General features: G+C 45.0%; 3 protein-coding genes across 3 annotated transcripts; 1 reads left to right on the forward strand and 2 right to left on the reverse strand.

Moving 5' to 3' along the window:
- The first annotated feature begins 2,615 nt into the window (after window positions 1-2,615).
- On the forward strand, window positions 2,616-4,225 carry LOC124659590. The gene is made up of 2 exons (XM_047197431.1): window positions 2,616-3,270; window positions 3,935-4,225. The coding sequence occupies exons 1-2, from the start codon at window positions 2,662-2,664 to the stop codon at window positions 4,019-4,021; spliced, it is 696 nt and encodes a 231-aa protein (XP_047053387.1). The 5' UTR covers window positions 2,616-2,661; the 3' UTR covers window positions 4,022-4,225.
- Window positions 4,226-5,826: 1,601 nt separating this feature from the next.
- Window positions 5,827-7,174, reverse strand: LOC124659753 (serpin-Z1-like). The gene is made up of 2 exons (XM_047197572.1): window positions 6,776-7,174; window positions 5,827-6,682 (listed from the first exon to the last, which is right to left on the reverse strand). The coding sequence occupies exons 1-2, from the start codon at window positions 7,172-7,174 to the stop codon at window positions 5,885-5,887; spliced, it is 1,197 nt and encodes a 398-aa protein (XP_047053528.1). The 3' UTR covers window positions 5,827-5,884.
- Window positions 7,175-7,680: 506 nt separating this feature from the next.
- Window positions 7,681-17,343, reverse strand: LOC124663188. The gene is made up of 8 exons (XM_047200914.1): window positions 16,998-17,343; window positions 14,464-15,203; window positions 12,425-13,608; window positions 11,274-11,335; window positions 10,575-11,190; window positions 10,399-10,480; window positions 9,115-9,162; window positions 7,681-8,049 (listed from the first exon to the last, which is right to left on the reverse strand). The coding sequence occupies exons 1-8, from the start codon at window positions 17,341-17,343 to the stop codon at window positions 7,939-7,941; spliced, it is 3,189 nt and encodes a 1,062-aa protein (XP_047056870.1). The 3' UTR covers window positions 7,681-7,938.
- Between the last annotated feature and the right edge of the window lie 795 nt (window positions 17,344-18,138).

The following is an 18,138-nucleotide window of genomic DNA, read 5'->3' on the forward strand; positions in this document are numbered from 1 at the left end:
AAGAGCATTGCACATAAAATAGCTTGTCATCTAATGGAGTGAATATGATCTCCTGGGTCGGGCTCCAAGCCACACGCATGTGTTGTTCAAAGGTCTGGGGGCTAAAACTATTTGTCGTATGAATCCTGGCTAAAGCCGTCCACTTCATACCTTGTTTTGGAACATCTTCCTCATCCTCGAACACGAGATCATCAATCTCGTCCTCGTCTATCCCGAGCCGCGACGAGCATATCATCCAGATTGTTGTCCTTCTTCTTCGACCCCAACCCGCCGGTCGAGTCCGTAGCACTCTCCCGAGGGGACGCCATGCTCCTCCGCCAAGGTCTAGACGAGCCCCGGGGATCACGCCTAGATCGATGGAGGGAAAGAAGACTTCCGTCGGCGAGAATCCGACGAAGAAGGCGGAAACCCTAGTCGCCGAGCTATCGCCTGTCTCCTAGGTCAGAAGCCCGAACCGGTATGAAAGAATTAGTATTGCATTTATTAGTACTACTTAGATATATGTGAATAACCAATTCAAGCTACATTGAAAATAACAACCTCCAATAAAAAGAGGAAAACCACATCGTTTTTAGTGTTGTTGTTGAAAAAGCTAAAATGTAGAATATTTTAGAATAAATTTTGGAGCTAGAATGTAGATTATTTCAGAACGGATGGAGTATATTTGGTGGGTGTTTTTGCTGGTGTGTCGAGGTGGCCGTAGGGTTCCTTTCTTTGGAGGAAGTAAGTACTAGTATGTGTTTGTGTTGTAACAGGTTTCGCGGCATTCTCTTCTCTTAATTAATTAATGAGCCAATTCTTTTATCTCCGTTATAAAATAAACCTGTAAAATGAGGACGTGTAGGTTGGATGGTTAACTTCGATGCTCTTGGTAGTTCGCTGTCCTCGGTAACTTTGGCGTGGAGCGTCTATTTTTAATGCTTGAATGTTTTGCCAGTCAACAGGAGTACGTTTTGTGCTATGCATATTGGTTAAGCTCAGTAATTTACGGAATAAAATGCCTTGCCGTCTATCGAACCACACACGAAAGCCCAAAAATTGCAATCACACTTAGCCACGAAGCAAGCAATCAAGCCGTGATCAGACCATTTTCTTAAGGTGCTACCAGTAATAACCAACCAAAAAAGTCCTATACGCAGGATAGAGCCAAAACACGTGCCGCCCGCGTGTCCGGACACGTCCCCGCGCGCTGGCGCCTACGTGTGCAGGAGCGCGGATCCGCGTAGCGTAGCCTTCCCCCAACGGTCGGTTCGCCCGACGCAGTCGGTTCGAATTTCCAAATAAATACTCTGCTTGCCCTGCCCTGCCTCCGCCTCTCCCCATTCCCTTCCTTCATCACTTTCCTGATCAGTTCACGCCGCCAGCGCCGCCGATTCGCCCCCGGATCTCGCCGCCCGCCCGCCATGGATTTGCCCAAGCGAGTTGCTCCACATGGTAAGTACTGATCCGATACGATCTCCTTCCTTTTCTACCCCCCAAGCTTCCGCCCCTTCCTTAATCGCTCCGTCCGTTCACACACGCGCAGGTTCCCCCGGACGAAACCCCAACCCCAGGGAGATGGCGGCGCCGCCCAGAGCCGTGGAGGCCGACGAGAACGCCATCCCGCGGCGTCCCGCGCCGCCGGCGAGGTCCGCGTCGCCGCAGAGGAAGAAGGTCCTGGGGGAGAGGAACAGCGGGGACAGCCGCGGGGATGGCTCCTCGGCCCAGCCTAAGCCCGCCCCTAGCCCTACCCCTACCCCGGCGTCCCCCACCAGCCGCGCGGGGCCGTACGACCCGAAGACGAACTGCACCACGCCGCGGCCCGAGTTCCTGCGCTACGACCCCAAGCGGAGCGCCGAGATCCTCCTGCGCCTGGAGCGCGAGGCAGCGGAGGATGAGGAGCTCTCCGGCGTCACCTCGGGCACCGAGATCTCCGAGCCGGCCTCCTCCGGCTCGTACAGCGGCGACTCCGAGCGCGACGACGCCGACGAGGAGGAGGAGGAAGAGGTGCAGGCGCGGGGAGGCGGCTGGGCGCGGCGGCTGTTCCTTCTCCTCGTCGCCGCGGCCTGCCTGCTCTGCTACGTCTACTGTATGAGTTCCTCCACTCCCTTCCCTGCTACTACTTCGGAGAAATATCCCCTCGATTTCGTCGGATGGAACGGGAGCATGCGTGGTGTCGGCGGTAATGAAGTGTTTTCTCTGCTGGGGCCAGTTGACATGATGGGTTTGGAGGATGGACCTGAAGCAATTGTGTGCCGGAGCAGTGAAGATGGCATCCCTTTGCGCGGGCCAGGAGGTTCTCCGAGCAATTTCATGGCAGTTGCGATGATGGGGATGGCAGATGCTTGCCCCAATGTTCCTCTCGGAGAATTTTCCTGCCAAATTGGGGATGAAAGCAGCGACAACGTGGATGTTCTCGAGGAAGATTCTGAAATAGGCGAGCTGAAATCAGAGGCGGTAACAGGTGGAGATGTCCTTGAGGATTCCTTTGGTTCCACCCACAACCATGGTACCGGCAGTACGGAGGAAGGATTAGTTCACCGAGAGAAAGGGGAAGATGATTCAGACCACTCCATGGAGAAAACTATGGAATCAGAGAGTGCGACGGTGGAGCACGACGATGAGGAGCTCCACTCGCTGGAGTATGGGAACACAGCAGAAGCCGCCAAGGAACTCGGTCGTATGGTGAAGAAACTCTGGTCTGCAGCGGAACCTCATTTGCTCAAGATGTTGGCATGCCTGTCTGTTGCAGCAGCCTTTGTGACTGCTATGCTCCTCAAGTATCCCCAAAGATCTCGTAAGGTCAGTGTGCCGGTGTCAAAGCCTAAGCCCTCAGCTCGACCAGCGCGAGTACCAGTCCTAGCTCCTCATAGTGTTGCACAGCCGCCTGTGTTCCGTTCGGAGCAGCCTGTGCATCGCCCAATGCACAAACCAGAGCCCTCTTCCTGCTTAGATCTTCCTGTGCAATCGGTGTTACCCAGGCCAGATCCACCTGCCAGCCTTAATGTTCCTTCAGTTGGTCATGGGAATCGTGATCAGATGATTCAGCAAGGGGATGGTGGCATCGTAAGGGCTTCAGATGACAAGTCGATGCCACCAGTGGTCCAATTGCTTGGAGAGTTCTCATATGTGGATACAGGCAGCTCAAGAGGGAGGCCTGTCAAAGACCCCAGTCAGCATGGTGGAGATATCAGGGTTCAGGAATCGACGCCTCCCAGAAAGGATGTGGTCAGGATACAAAAGGAATCTGACAAAGCTCGAAGCCCTGGTATTCAAGCAGCACTAAAGAAGGTAAATTCTAGCCTTTTGGGCAGATTTTGTAGCATTGCGTTGTTGTGTGGCAAGTGTGCTTGCATCATATGGGATATCCTGTGCAGAAGAATTACATAGAGTTAATTGGTTTCTATATTCTTACAAGTATTTAGACGCCTAGATTTTTGAATCTAAAAATCCCTTCGAAATTGAGTTAGCAAATTAACTGGATTAGTTACACAGCTTTACTGAATCATAGTACCTCTTCTTCAGTTCCCATTTTACTCAATGGATTAGTCACCTTCTGCAAATTAGACTTGTGCAGAGAAGTAGTTAGCTGCAGGTTCAGATAAGAAAATTAGTCATTGTGGCCTTTTGGTTTACATGGAACAGTTGTCAAACTAGGACATAATGATAAATGAGGTGTGATCGATGGTCTTCTTAACATTTAGACCGAGGCTGCAGCCGCTTCGGTTTGCAGATAACTCTTATGATATGTGACATTTATCATTGCTTCTCTACTCTCATCGTCTAGTCTAAAGCACACTGCAGCACTTGAAAATGAATTAATTAAATCTTCACACAATGCTTCTGATTAGCTTATCATTATGCTGCAGATTTTAGTTTGTTTTCAAGCATATATTTTTTCCATACAGTGCTTCAAGCTTGTTATTAACTTGATGTGGTTGTTTTTTGTTAACAGGAGAGTGCAGCAGAAGAAGAGAAGATTGATGCTACACCAACTCCGCTGAGACGTTCAAGTCGCCTCCGTAAAAAGCCTTCTCCGTGAGCAAGACAAACATGACGCATTTTGTTGATGGCAGATGTTGATTCTTCCTGGTGCCGGGAGTTTTGGGAGACATCACCTAGTTGTAACCCAACAAAATCTAGCTTTTGTGCTGTAGCTGAAACAAGTTATTGTAAAAGACCTGCAGTGTGTTTGGTTTTCCAGGAAACTTGTAGATTTTGCATTTGACATTTGACGCCTTTGTACTCCGTAGCTGCGCATATTATGCGTGTAATGGTAGAACATAGATTGCTGGTTGTATATTGGACACATTGGTCAGCATCTAGCTATTGGTCTCTGAATTATATGGTTAATGGTGTAATTTCTGCAATGCTCCAAACATTTGGGAATGCTCGTTTTGCTGTGGCTGTTGGCCACCAGATTTACAAGAGTTCACAGCTTTTTACTGAATCATACTAGTATTTCTTCTTCAGTTCAGTTCAGTTTCTTAAATAAAAATCTCCTAGAAAATTTAGTTTCTTATTTTCCTTAATGTAAACATAGATAGTGGTGCGATTTGCCTGATGCCCCCAAACGTTTAGGGTGGCCATTGTGCTGTGCCTGTTGGCCACCAGATTTATAAGAGTTCCACAGCTTGCTGAACAAATTTTGTACTCCGTACTTCAATTAAGTTCAGATTGTTAAAATCAAAATTACCGAGGAAATTGAGCTTCTTATTGAGGATCAAATGAGGGACGGAGATTTAGGGCCCATGGGCACCACTGATCTCATATTTTTTTAAAGTTCCAAAAATTCTGAAAAAAGAATCCATGTATATAACCAATGATGAATCTCACAAGCGTGTAAAATATCAATTTCAAATACTTCATACTCTGAGCTACACAAAAATGACAAAAGTATATAGATCTGCCTAGTCATTTTCAAATGTCCAAAGCATATCAGATTTTATCATTTTTGTCTAGCATAAATTTAAAAAAAGGGGTTAAGATTTGCATGATTGAATTATTTTTAGATCTTTTGATAACTTCTAAAAATGTCTTCTATTTTTGAAAAAATAGCAAGAGCATTGGAACTTGAGAGCCAAAAGCATTTTCCGTCAAATAAGCCAGCTCCATATTCTTTGAAAAATCGTCAGCCTAAGTAGAATTCTGAACTTCAGTTAAGTTCTGTTTCTTCAAGAATATCTTCGAGAAAATTATGTTTCTCATTAACCTTCGTGTAAATAAAACTAACATGCGTCACAGGAGTACGGGACAAGTCACAGTTGATGACGGAATTAAATAGAGGGAGGTCTATTTCTTCCAAAGTATATTCGGTTTTGCTATGTCTCAGTCAACTGAGATTTTCTTAAGTCTAAGTCACTTGCAAAAAAGTACTTGAGTTGCACTTTTCTGCTAGAAATGTGCAACTGAACCGAGTTGCACTTTTCTTTGAACTGCAGTTGCACTTTTCTGAGGTGACTGAGACTTAAGAAAATCTCAGTCAACTTAGACATAGACACACCCTTGTTTTATTTCTGTGAGAATTTTTGCCCTCTGAAACTACTCCAGTACTCTAAGCCTGATGTGTAAATTAAGTAATTATGTTAATATATGGGATGCACAATACCCAGTATAGATTCTCGAGTTCTCTTCATGACATTTCAACGTTCATATTCCGTGTACGGCTACAGTTAGCCAGGTATACTGTCAGTGAGAAGTAGAGATTTTAAGTGGGATTGAATACAAAATGAACTAAACTGGGATTTTGGTTTGATCCACTTGACACCTAAGTATGAACGAAATACAACAAAAAAGAGCATACGTCGTGGAACTGAACTAGTCGATTGCAGATGCATGGATTTCATTTGAGGACGTCTACAAAAGAGATGAAAATCACTGTGTCTGGCTGTCTGCACATTCGAATCTACGAAAGCAAAGGATTGACCACCTGGCCGGCGAAGACCACCACGCCGGTGCGGTCCTCCTTGATCAAGAACATGAACGGGTGGTCGGCGACGAAGTCCACAACCTGAACGGGCGCGCTCATCGCCGCGCAGCCAAAGGCCACACCGACAGCCGTGGCCGCGGCGGCCTCGGTCCCTTCCTCGTTGACCTCGACGAAGGACTGGTGGAAGACGGCGGACACGACGAGCGGCGCCGGCGAGTCCAGCATGTCGGAGAAGTCGGCGAGGCCGGGGTGGAACGGCAGGCGCAGGCCGAGGAGCTGCAGCAGCTCCGTCGCGTCCGTGCTGCACGACACGGTGAACCTGGGCACCTTGAAGGCGCCCACGGGGACCTTGGCCATCAGAGAGATGGAGCCCTCGAGCTTTGTTGTGTCGGATGACCCCAGCCTGTGCAGCAGGCTCCGCAGGCCGTGGCGCTCGTCCGGGAGGTAGATGTACATGGAGAATGCCCGTTGGTCCTGGTAGCCACGGGCGTAGGGGAGGCGCAGCACCTTGTAGCCGGGGCGGCAGACGATGTGCTGCTGCTTGCCGCTCGACATGAACGGCGCGCGGACGTGGCCGCCGGTGGGTAGGTGGAAGGCGTCGTCCAGCGTGAGCGCGGGGTCGAACTTGCTGCACCAGGCGCCCTTGAAGTAGAGCGCGTTCCCGAGGACGGCGAGCGTCGCGCTGCTGACGGAGTCCTTGGGCAGGAGGTCCTTGATCCGGCCCGCCGTCACGCTCTCGAACCACCGGTTGATCTGGGCTCTCGCTTCCTCTGGCTGGAGGAATATGCAGGAAGAGAAAATGTGAGAGGCTGGAGCTGATCGCTGCGATTTGGAGAGGAATTCATGGGGAGAAGTTGCAGGACTCACCGCGTGTTTGAAGGACGCCGGGTGCGCCTGGGCGCGGTAGTGCTCGGAGACGACGGCGGCGTAGCCGGCCTTGAGGCGCATGGCGGCGTCGACCCACACGCCGTTGGCGAACAGCACCTTGGGCCCGCCGTCGTCGCCGGCGCTGTCGGAGAGGACGCGCAGCGCGACGTGCGAGGCAAGCGCCGCGTGGGCGGCGCCGCCGGCGGGGCCGAGGAAGGCGACGATCTGGTCGAGCGTGGCGCCCTTGGCGCCCGCGCCGAGCAGCGTCAGCGCGGCGTGGATGGATAGCGGGGAGACGGCGAGGTTGGCTCCCGATGCCTCGCCGCCGCCGCAGGCGAGCTGGCGGAGCACGCGCATGGCGAAGGCGGCCTCGTCCCTGGCGGCCGCCGCGAGCTCCATGGCTGGCCTTGGGTTGGGTCGGTGGTGCGGGGTGGGTTTTGGTTGCCGGCGGTGCGGTTTTTGGCTAAGGATTTTGTAGTCCCGTACTGCAATGGTGCGTGCGTTTTTTTTTTTTTTTGAGATGAATGGTGCGTGCGTTGGACGCGAGGTGTTGTGCCGCGTCGCGTGGTGGGGACGCTTACTGTTTCTATCTGGCCAAATGAGCCGTTCCCACGTTGGTGGGTTGCTTATAATTGAGGCTGAAAAACAATCTAATCTTTCCCAAACATTTTTTGCTTATATACTTGGGTGTGTCTATGTCTAAGTTGATCGGCATTTTCTTAGCTCTCGATCACCTCGTAAAAGTGCAATCTGCAGCTCAAAGAAAGTGCAACTTGATTCAGTTGCACATTTCCAGCAGAAAAGTGCAATTGCACCTTTTTAACAGAAAAATGCAACTCAAGTACTTTTTTGCAAGTGACTTAGACTTAAAAAAATCTCAGTTGACCGAGACATAGCAAAACCGATAAAACAAACTAGATCACAGCAGCATGCTAAATTGCTAATAGATATAGAATGTAAAGAAGTACTGTCATGGAAAATTTATTTACTGTGCACAAAGCGGGCAACCACAACAAGGTTTACATACATGTCCTAAAATCAAGATCAGCAATTTACATACACGACGACTATGTCAAGACACTTCAGGGGTTGTTTCCTTTGGCAGAACCAGGGCAATAAGACATTCAGCAGGATGAGGCGGAAGGCCTAGCATGCCAAACACATCAGGTGTGGGGGAGGATAAATAGTAGCCGTGTCCACATGGGCTTCACAGCAGGAATTTTTATGACCCCAGCGTATTCTTTCTGTTTCAGATAGGAGATGAAGTCCCGAAACTGCAAGATGCAAAAGTAATCTTTAGACAACTACTTAGTCATTAATTAAGCTGCCAAAGAATCAAACCCTTACTGTTATGTTATGTTATGTTATGTTATGAAAGTTAAATGCTTAAGTTTTGAACTTGTAAATCCACCAAAGCAAATCGTATGATATCAGAATTCTTAAGTTCTGAATTTGTAATGCCACTCAAGCACTAAGATATAAGCAATTCCATGGATATCTCAGTATTTTAAGTGATGAGCTATGCTTCTGTTATTATGCATACTGCAGCTTATGCAGGCTATCAGGTGTATATATCTAGAGCATTCATCATTTAACACTGACGAATTTCTAGAGAAAAGATGAAACCTAAGTCGACACATCGGAGCGTAAACAGAGGCAGACTAGAGTTGCTAAAATTCTCTTTGGTACTCCGTACTAAGAAACGGTAAAACTTGCATAAAATCACACAATCTAAATCCAGCATAAGAGACTAATAGCTCCTACTACCAAATGCAACACAATTAAATAAATCTTGAGCATGACATGTTCATACGTATACTTAATAAACAGCTGTTTATCCCTAACTGTCCACTACTACAAGATAGTTATTTCCAGGTGGTAAGAGGTCGGTTAGGATTACAAACAGACTTCTATCATAAACACAGTTAAGTGAATACTACCGGGTCATTTGCGAATACAGCATTGAAAGAAGATAGGATACATGTCATCAAACTAATCTCTCTCATCTCTTAGTCACTTTTGTCATGGCACTTCATCTCCCGGAAAGACCATAGTACAAATTCTAGGTGTTCTATCTCTTCTATATTTGGGGGAATTTTCAAGTTTTATTTAGTTCTCGTAATAAATAAATTAAAGAAGTGACAATAATTCCATCTGTTGTTTGCTTAGGTCATTCCATTTTTCAATCCGGTTGTTTGTTTGGATCTTAGTGCATGATTAATGTATATAAGAAAAATAGTATGAAAAGTAATGGTAGTCAGAATCATATAGCAGTAGCCACTAGATTTGATTAAAGAAAACCATGTTTGAGTAATGGACTGTCAGAATAGAAATCATACCCCTTTCTGATCACCATTTGAACAGGGCAACAACCGACAGATTTCTTTCTGCAAAGTGAAAGCTAAAAGTTAATATTCTTTTAAGCAATTGAAGAATAATAGGTGATCATTTTTCCTCTCTGCAACACTCTACTTAAGCTCCTAAATATCTTAATAGCATTTATATTAGCCCAGAGAAACCATACGACACCATACGACAGATAAATGTGTGCATTGATTGCAGGGGATACAGCCATAAACTACAAGATACATATCAACTGAAGCACCAGAGAAGTACTAAAGCACTTAAGATGTTGTGTATCTGTTTGGTTACTTCACGGATGATCTTCGGAAAGAGACAGATGCGCGTGTGACCTACCTCTTTGGAGGCTATCAGGACCTGACAACAGCAGCACAAAAGAAGAGTTGAACTCGACTTGCTGAATGTGAATACAAGCTATTTTCCCCAATTCATCATCTTCCAATGATCGGAATCCAGAATTTCCAGAATTGAACACACGAGATTCAGTTGGAACCTCAAGCTTTCAGTTGGTTCAATGCGGACTTCCAAATCCTTTCTGCAACGATCTCAAGCATGCGCACCTTGTATTTGTCAAAGATTGGTTGAACAGAGGCCTTGAACTTCTCCATGAAAAAGCCCGCATCGAAAGTCATGGTGGTCGGCTCTAATACCAGATGTTGCGAACTTAGATCCACAACGCTGTGCAGAAGATAGCCAGACATAGGTTGAGAAGAGAGAATTACCAAGGAGAGATTTAGATTGATTGTTCTTCCTTATCTCAAATGTGGATACATGCCATCTTTATATAATGGATGCTCAGGCCCTTGACCTCTCCTAATACGATTTGACTTATTAAACCTTTCCTTATACAACTAGATTATTTCCTAATCCTATATCTTCCTAAATGACTCCTCCTTTCTGCCATGCTAACCACGTTACCATCTCCTTCTGCAATACGGGCATCCTGGTGACATGGTCTTGTTTTCCGGCCAGCCGTAATGGAACTAGTGCTGCTTTGATATCATGTACTGACGTCCACAACAATGACCCATCAAATAGTGTTCTCGGCTTCACATATTCCAGGGAACAGACCGACACACAGAATGTTCTTTGGCGCAGTTTCTATGTAAGTTGTGCATTTATAAGCATATTTAGTGAAAACATGATGATTATCTGTTAAGTGACACCATTTCTTCTTGTCCTGAGACAACTCATAATCTTACAGGTTTATAGTACAAGTAGGTTCGATATGTTTCAGAAATAGTATTGACTTAGAATCTTACTTTATTAGGTGGAGTATTGGCGAAAATTGTCTTCACATGCTGGAAAGCTGTGCGCTTTGTCACATCTAATCTTGAAGGCCATCTGAAACGCGCAAACAAGGTTTTTTTATACTAGCATAGAATGTACCAAATTATGAAATGCAAAAAATAAGGATAAACTTATGTGTAAGCCTTACTCTGCTGGTTCAGAAACGGCATTTTCGTATCTACATGCATCTGACTCTACTCTACTTGCATAGATTGTGCAGTAGTGTATGCCGCTTTTTGTAAGGGAACCCTGCCATTGAGGATGAGAGGATGGCTTCTGTGAGTTAGAAGGATTAGTAGAAGGTTGCACCGGAGGAGAATCTGGGGGCGGTGGAACAGAGGGTGGCTGGGAAACAGGTAACGGTGGTGGAGGTGTAAATGTTGAGGGGGCTATATTTGGTGTAGGTGGCGGCATTTTCTCTGACTGCTGTGCTGAACTTCCTGGTACTGGTAGATGTGTAAGAGGGGTAACAGAAGATGGCATGAAAGGGAGAGGAGCAGGCGGATTGATACGGAAGTTACTTCCGGACATCATGCGAGGAGAAACACGGCTGAAGGGTGGATTTGGTGTAGTGTTTTCCCACGGACTGGCTGGACCAGGATATACAGGACGAAGAAAATTAGTTTGGATAGGTGGTGGTGGCAGTGGTATTACAGAAGCACGGTGTGCAGAAACAGGTGGGCAGGGAGGAATTCCTTGTGGAGCTCTGCTTGACTCTAACTCTTTGTAGTGCCATAATTGCTGGGTATTGGGAGGTGATGGACCTGCACATTAAGCAAGGCATTGTTACGACAGAACTGTATCATGTACCCGCTTGCAATGTTTCTGTCCACTAAACAATACTGACCATAAATTGGTCGATCCCCCTGTACTGTGTAGCCTGCATGATACCCTGAAACCCTTGGATTCCTGCATATGTTTCCATCACTGAAGTAAGTATAATTGTCATGCAACATGGCAAATTTTACCTTGTGGCATGTAAAAGTAAAACACCATAAGATTTACATAAATTGGTATCTGTAGCTAGATTTTTTTTTTTCTAGACGACGAATAAAAGGGCATGGTGTTATGCTTGCAAGACACTATATATTTATGATTTATCTAACAGAAGTGTTTGAATAAATCCTAGACGCAACTTCCGTAGTCGCGGTCGCAAGCTGGTGTTAAGATCATAATCACAGGTTGTGAATCGTAATTTCATATGCATTGCCGTATGCCATATCAGCTATATGTACATAGCCATATTTTTGGATATGTAACTAGGTACAATGAAAATTTCTACGCCCACTGGGCTGGGAATTTTTATGTTCAGCTGGACAAAAATCTCTTCCGTGTTCGCAGCTGTACATGTCCGCGGCTTCACCGCCGGTCACATCTCCGCTCCAGGAAGAAGCCCATGGTCTCCTTCTAGCAGCAAGACTGGCAGGTTTACTCCAGCTCCAGGAGGTCACATTCTTCACCAATTGTGCTGTTCTTGTTAAGGCGGTTGCTTTCAGCAACGTGCTAACTTCACCTGGGCATTGGGAAAATCAGGCCACAGCTGGCGACCATTTGCAACAGCGTTGCTTTTAATCCCAGGAAGACTCATCACATCTCCAGAAGTTACAACTTTAAAGCTCACTTTCAGGCTAGGCGTACTGTCAAAATTCAGGATAGAGCTTTGAGTTTCAGATGTCTAGCCAATTCCGAAATGAATACTGCATACCCTTTCAGAATGTACTATCGGCTGAATGTGTTGCTCCATGCATGCTTCTGTTTGTAAAATGTTGTTAACTTAATAAAAAAACTGTTTGTCCAAATTTTTTGATATAATGGCCCGTGAGGCACAACCACGTAATTGTACAATGAGCACAAAGCAATTTCAAGTGCTCTGCACTTAAGAACTGACAAACAAATAAATAAATAGATAAATAAATAAATAGTACGCAAACGCTAAATAACAACAGATCCAACCAAGAACATTAAACATGTAAGGATTAGGAAAAATGTTAACCTAACCTGATCTCCTGGTGACTGCTGCTGTCCGAAACGTTCTGGCCTGGCATTCGAAGAACAGGTGATGATGTTTTATCATGAATAGGTCCTGCACTGCATGTCCTAGATTCAACACTAATCGACTTCAGCCCAAACCTTGCACCATGCATCTGTGACTTTGCACAGGCGGCAGCATTGTGTGATTTATAATCAATCAAACAGTTCCCATCAAGCCTATTAAATTGCCACCTACCGACCTCACCAAATCGTGAGAAAGCATTAATAAACTCAGTGTCAGGCACTGACTTGTCCATGTTTTGTACCAAAAGCTGATGTGCAGATGTACTCTTAACCTGGGAACAAACATCTGATTGAGCTTGGCGCCTAATGTGAGCTTTTGCAACAGCTGCATCGACTGCTGTCTCAAATTGAAGAAGTAAAACATTTTCACTGGAGATATCGATAATGCCACACGGCCTCTTCAGCCCTGCTGAGTTCAGATCATCGAGCACCTCGTCTTTCTCTTTCTGATTTTTGACCTTAGCAACATAAATATGGCAGCTTTCACCAACAGCTATACCACCAATAAATCCCCTACTGCCGATAAGTCTATCTAAATACCTTATCTGAAGACCACCGCCCCAAAGAGAGGAACCACGCATATATGCACATGCCTGAACAGCATGCACAATGTTTCCATATTCAACTAAGGCAAAATCTTTGGATGGATAAAATAAAAAATTTGTTAATGGGCCAAACTCCTCAAATTTAGATCGAACTAGTGGCTCTGCGGCACCATTTCCCAGTGAACCAACCCAAAGTTCCTTTGAGACTGAAATTACATCGCTACAGACAGAAGCAACATAAAGATCAGGTCTTGTGCCTTGAACTACAGATTCACCCTCACACCCACCGGTTTTCGCATCGGCCAGCTTCTCAGTTCTCACATCATCAGTCTGTTCCATTTGCACAGACTTTCCTCCATAGCTATCCATATTGACAATCTTTTCACGTGCACAATTGTCGAGCTTCTCCAGTACTGATGGTTCACAGTCCATGTGACTTTTATCCTCGTCAAGTTCTGATAAAGAGCCCAAAACTTTTAAACAAGATGACACCTCTGAAAGCACAGTAGATCTACAGGAGTCACATAATTTTTTGTATCTTCGTAATATCCAACCTCTCACAGATGGATGCCTAGATATTGCCTGCATGTAAAAACCTAGAAATCAAATATTTGGAGAAATAGACAAGAATTCACTGTGGAGTGAAGCAAAGCTACATAACTGGCTTTTGCCACATAATTAACTGGAAGATTGCAAAGAAGCCCCAAGAGATCACAAACTTACAAAAGAACTAAGAACTGTTGTCTACACAAGCTGCCTCAATTTGGCAACATGTGCATCATACATGTTCACAACTCCTAAACTTGAGCCTCAAAAAAATTCTCCTCCCCATATTTTCTTGATCTTGTTACAGAAAAAGTCTATTCCACCAATACTTCTTCACAGGATAATAGTGGTTGTAGGAAGTGCAAAGTCAATCCATCCCCAGCTTCCCTTAAAGCAACATCCACGCAGAAACATGAACTACCCCAGGTCTACTTAAACATCCAACAATAAAAGAGGAGTGAAAACACATGACCATTTGGAAGTAGCCAGTTGCTAAGTCATAATGTTATGCGAAGGTGCTAATGCTAGGTTAAGCCAAACATGAATAACGCAATATATGCCCAATATATGTGTATCTAAGGCCTAAGGGACATGCATAATATAATTTTGATGTTGATCTAAAAAAAACTTGTTGCTGCAGGAAATCTGGTCAATAAATTTCTTACTTAAATCTTAAATTTGTGAGGACCCTTTCATAGATAAGCATGCATGCAATGAAGAATAGTGCTTGATTTAACTATCCATTATAACCAAACCAATTTATGTAAGCCGTAAATGGTCGTCTAGTAGGTAACCTGGTACTCTACAGCTCATTGTTGTTTCTATTGCGCAAAACTAAAATGCACATAACAGAAAGGTGAAAATGCTTCATCCGTCAAAAGTGATCCATACCATTGTCATGTAGCACTCATTTGATCCTACCACAGAACTTCCTGAATCACCAGAAGTATCAGAAGCCGTTGAATCAACAATCTCTTTTGTGCCAGACAGATCTATATCCATCCCAGTATGTTGTGAGGCTATATCAGCCTTATTGTCCAAAGCATTAACTGAGACACCATGGTTCAGATTGCAGGTCAGCTGGTTTAAACAGTACAGTCCTTCTCTCACATGGTCAGTTTCTGCAGAAGCAATCAGCACAAAACACGCCTCTAATAGGTTCTCTGGGGATAGTAGAAATATGCATAGCAAGGAAAGTGCCCTCAGTTCAAATAAATAATCATGTGACAGTTGGTTATCATCCCCTGACTCCTGCTTTACAATATTTAGTAACTCCGCAGGGTCCTGAAGCTTTGAAAGTCTTCTGGAGCCTATGTGATGGATATCCTTCCCATCAAATGTTGAAATGAAGAAGGTAAGGACAGTCATATAGACTGCAGAGCAGATTCCTGTGATAACAGATGACTTGGGAGCTTCAAAAGATGCTGTGGAGCATATGTCAACTAAGCCAGCAATACAGGCCCTAGCAGTCCGATATGCCACACCATCTGCATCCTCCCCTCTTGTTACAATGGCCAAGTTCCCTTTGTACATCTTGATGGAGACTTTAGCAGCTGCCTCAAGTGCAGTAGGACAGTATGAGGCATATTGGGGAATCAACTTAGCTAAGATACGTTGTACACTTGTGCAACCTGTATGGATGGAAGGTAAAAAAAAAATGATTATGGTTTCTAAACATGGTAAGAGACAAGTTCTTTCACTATAACAAAACCATGTACATATGGAGTCCAATGTAAGTGTTAACATCAGAATATACAGAGAGCAAACTTGAAAATGACTGGGCCTTAGAATCAGACCTTAGATATATTACCTCTTTTCTAGAAAAGAAGGCCTATAAATTTTTTGAAGTCAAACAATGTAAAATTTGACCAAGCTTGTAGAACAAAAAATTAACAACTTATCATTAGATACATCATGAAATGTGTTTTCATATGATAGTTAATTAGTTATATAGTATTATAATTATTGACAGTTTTTTCTATAAACTTGGTCAAACTTTACATTATCTGACTCAGGAAAAAACTTATAGACATTCTTTTCAGAAATGGAAGGAGTATAAGCTGAATAAAAAGTAGAACAGCTTCGAAACAAGGTTATTACGATTCATATCTTCCTGTCCAGGGTGTCAAAGATAAAACTGGTACCAAACGAGTACATAACCTCCGTACCCCTATATCGTCTGGTAATACACTACCAATTAGTGTTTGGACAAAAAGTTTTTCCGTCATCCATTTTGAGGATTCAAAGAAATAGCTCGGATGGTACCACAATCTCTTCTACGCACAATAATATGTTGAACTACTTCAACAAGTCTACGTGTAAGATATCCAGCATCTGCTGTACCCCCCTCCCCCCCCCCTCCCCCACACGCACACATACACAAACCCTGTGATTCAAGGTTTGCCTTAAGAAAAATGAACCCCATTAACTGATCCCTCTTTAGGGTAGTACAAGTACATCCTCAACCCCCCCCCCACCCCCACCCATGCACACACACAGTGGATGCAAAAAACTGTCGTCTTCCCTCAGGGCCGACTTGGCGACACCATAACACACTGAATATGTTAAAATGGAAAATCCAATGGGCTTACTCCAACTTTCCATCAACGACAGATCCACTTTTTCTTCCAACTATTAGTTAAGAGTAACGCAGAAAGTCTAACTGGTGTATTTGTTAGAATTTAATGTATGAATTATATGATTTACGACTCCATGTAGGCAATCGAACAAGCAGTTCACCCCACAACCATACACTAATTTTAATAGAGTGCACTAGTGTCAGTAGTGCATCACAATCGCATGTCCCGGCGGTGAACCGTGTGTCAAATACATGCAATACCAATTTTACATAATCAAGGTATGTTTTGTTGGTGTCCAAAACCAACCCTACCAATTTATTGTTGGCCAATATCTTGGTCCTCTTTTGGCTGGTTGCCAAAGTTTTGGCATTTCCATGCCATGTTGCGAATCTATAAAAAATAAAGTATTTCGCCAAATCATGGGCAAACAAAACCATGATATTTCGCTATGCAAATGTTTGGTAGGGTAAGCTTGGGCTCAACCAAACAAAGCCTAACAACATAACACTTTGTTGATCTACCAAAGCTTACTGGAGATTTTAACTGCATACGGAATAGGGCCACGTGCTATTTGTAGCAAAATAAAATCCCACAGTGGCTCATATGGATCAAATTGCTATGCACCAGAACAACTCAAGTAAAATAGGTACCGAGGGCTCACAATTCTACCATCCACTGAGACCAACTGAATGCTAAATAAGTAAATACAGTTTTGAGTATGAAGTGGTTTCGAGCATGCCCACATCACAGTGGTTCACAAAATCAGCTACTCCTAACAAATGTAATTTGTAATGACAGCATCTAACTAGAAAGGGGGTGTATGATTGGAGAAGGGTTTTTAGGTACCTCGGTATGCGGTGATGAGAGCGAGGTAGACCTGCTCAAGCTCGGGCATGAGGCGCGCGTCCTTCCGCTCCACGCAGAGGCGGATGCGACGGTAGCATTCGAAGAGTTTGCGCAGCTCCTCCCGGTTGCGGCGCTTGCGTTGGACCTCCTCCGGCGCCGGCGTGGGCGGCCGTGGGGGAGGTGGCGGGGAAGAGGGCGCGGCTGCGGCTAGGGTTTGGGGAGGCGGCGGGGTAGGAGGTGGACCTGGGGACAGGGGCAGGGGCGGCCGCGGAGGGCAGGAGGGGCTCGGGGTCTGGGCCTCGACGAGCTTCCGCTTCTTCGGCGGCGGCTCCGCCGACGACGCCATGATCGAGCCGAGCGAGGCCGGGGAGAAGCCGGCGGTTCCCCGTCTGTGTGATGCACTCTCAGGCACTCTTCTGAAACAAACCGAAATATTAGGGGAGAAGGTAAGGTATGTGACGGCTGATGTTTTCTTCTGGACGCCTTTGAGTTTGAACTTTGATTTTTGAAGTGTGTCATTTACACGGTGTATATTTCTCCTAACTGAATGAATTTAAACGAAGTTTGTTTGAAATACAAAGCCACATAGCCCGTGTCTTTTGCTAGTCAAGACTGTCACTAATGATTTTATTGTATACCTTGTGAGTGATGATACTCCCACTTCTATATTGAGATCATGACCTCTTATGGGTGCAACTTGGACGTAAGTGAGCATTTAAGAATAAGCTTACCTGATGGTACTATTGAAAAGTATAAGGTACGACTTGTAACTAATGGTTATACTCAGAAGGAAGAAGATTTCTTTGATACTTACTAACCTATAGCCAAATGGAAAATATTGTCTTTCCCCGGACGATCGATCATCTGGGTCCATCGCTCGAGAGAGAACGTGAGGATAGCAATGCTTTGGGGCCCACTCACGTGCGAACGGGTTTATCGTCTCCCGTTCCTTATCCCTTTCTCGACAAGGTCGGCAACATCAAGCATTTTTTCTGGCGCCGTTGCCGGGGAGATCAAGACACGCTGCAAGGGGAGTCTCCACTTCCAATCTCTTTACTTTATTTTTGTCTTGCTTTATTTTATTTACTACTTTGTTTGCTGCACTTATATCAAAATACAAAAAAAATAGTTGCTAGTTTTA

This window comes from Lolium rigidum, chromosome 6 (assembly GCF_022539505.1).
Source record: "Lolium rigidum isolate FL_2022 chromosome 6, APGP_CSIRO_Lrig_0.1, whole genome shotgun sequence".
Lineage (NCBI taxonomy): Eukaryota > Viridiplantae > Streptophyta > Magnoliopsida > Poales > Poaceae > Lolium > Lolium rigidum.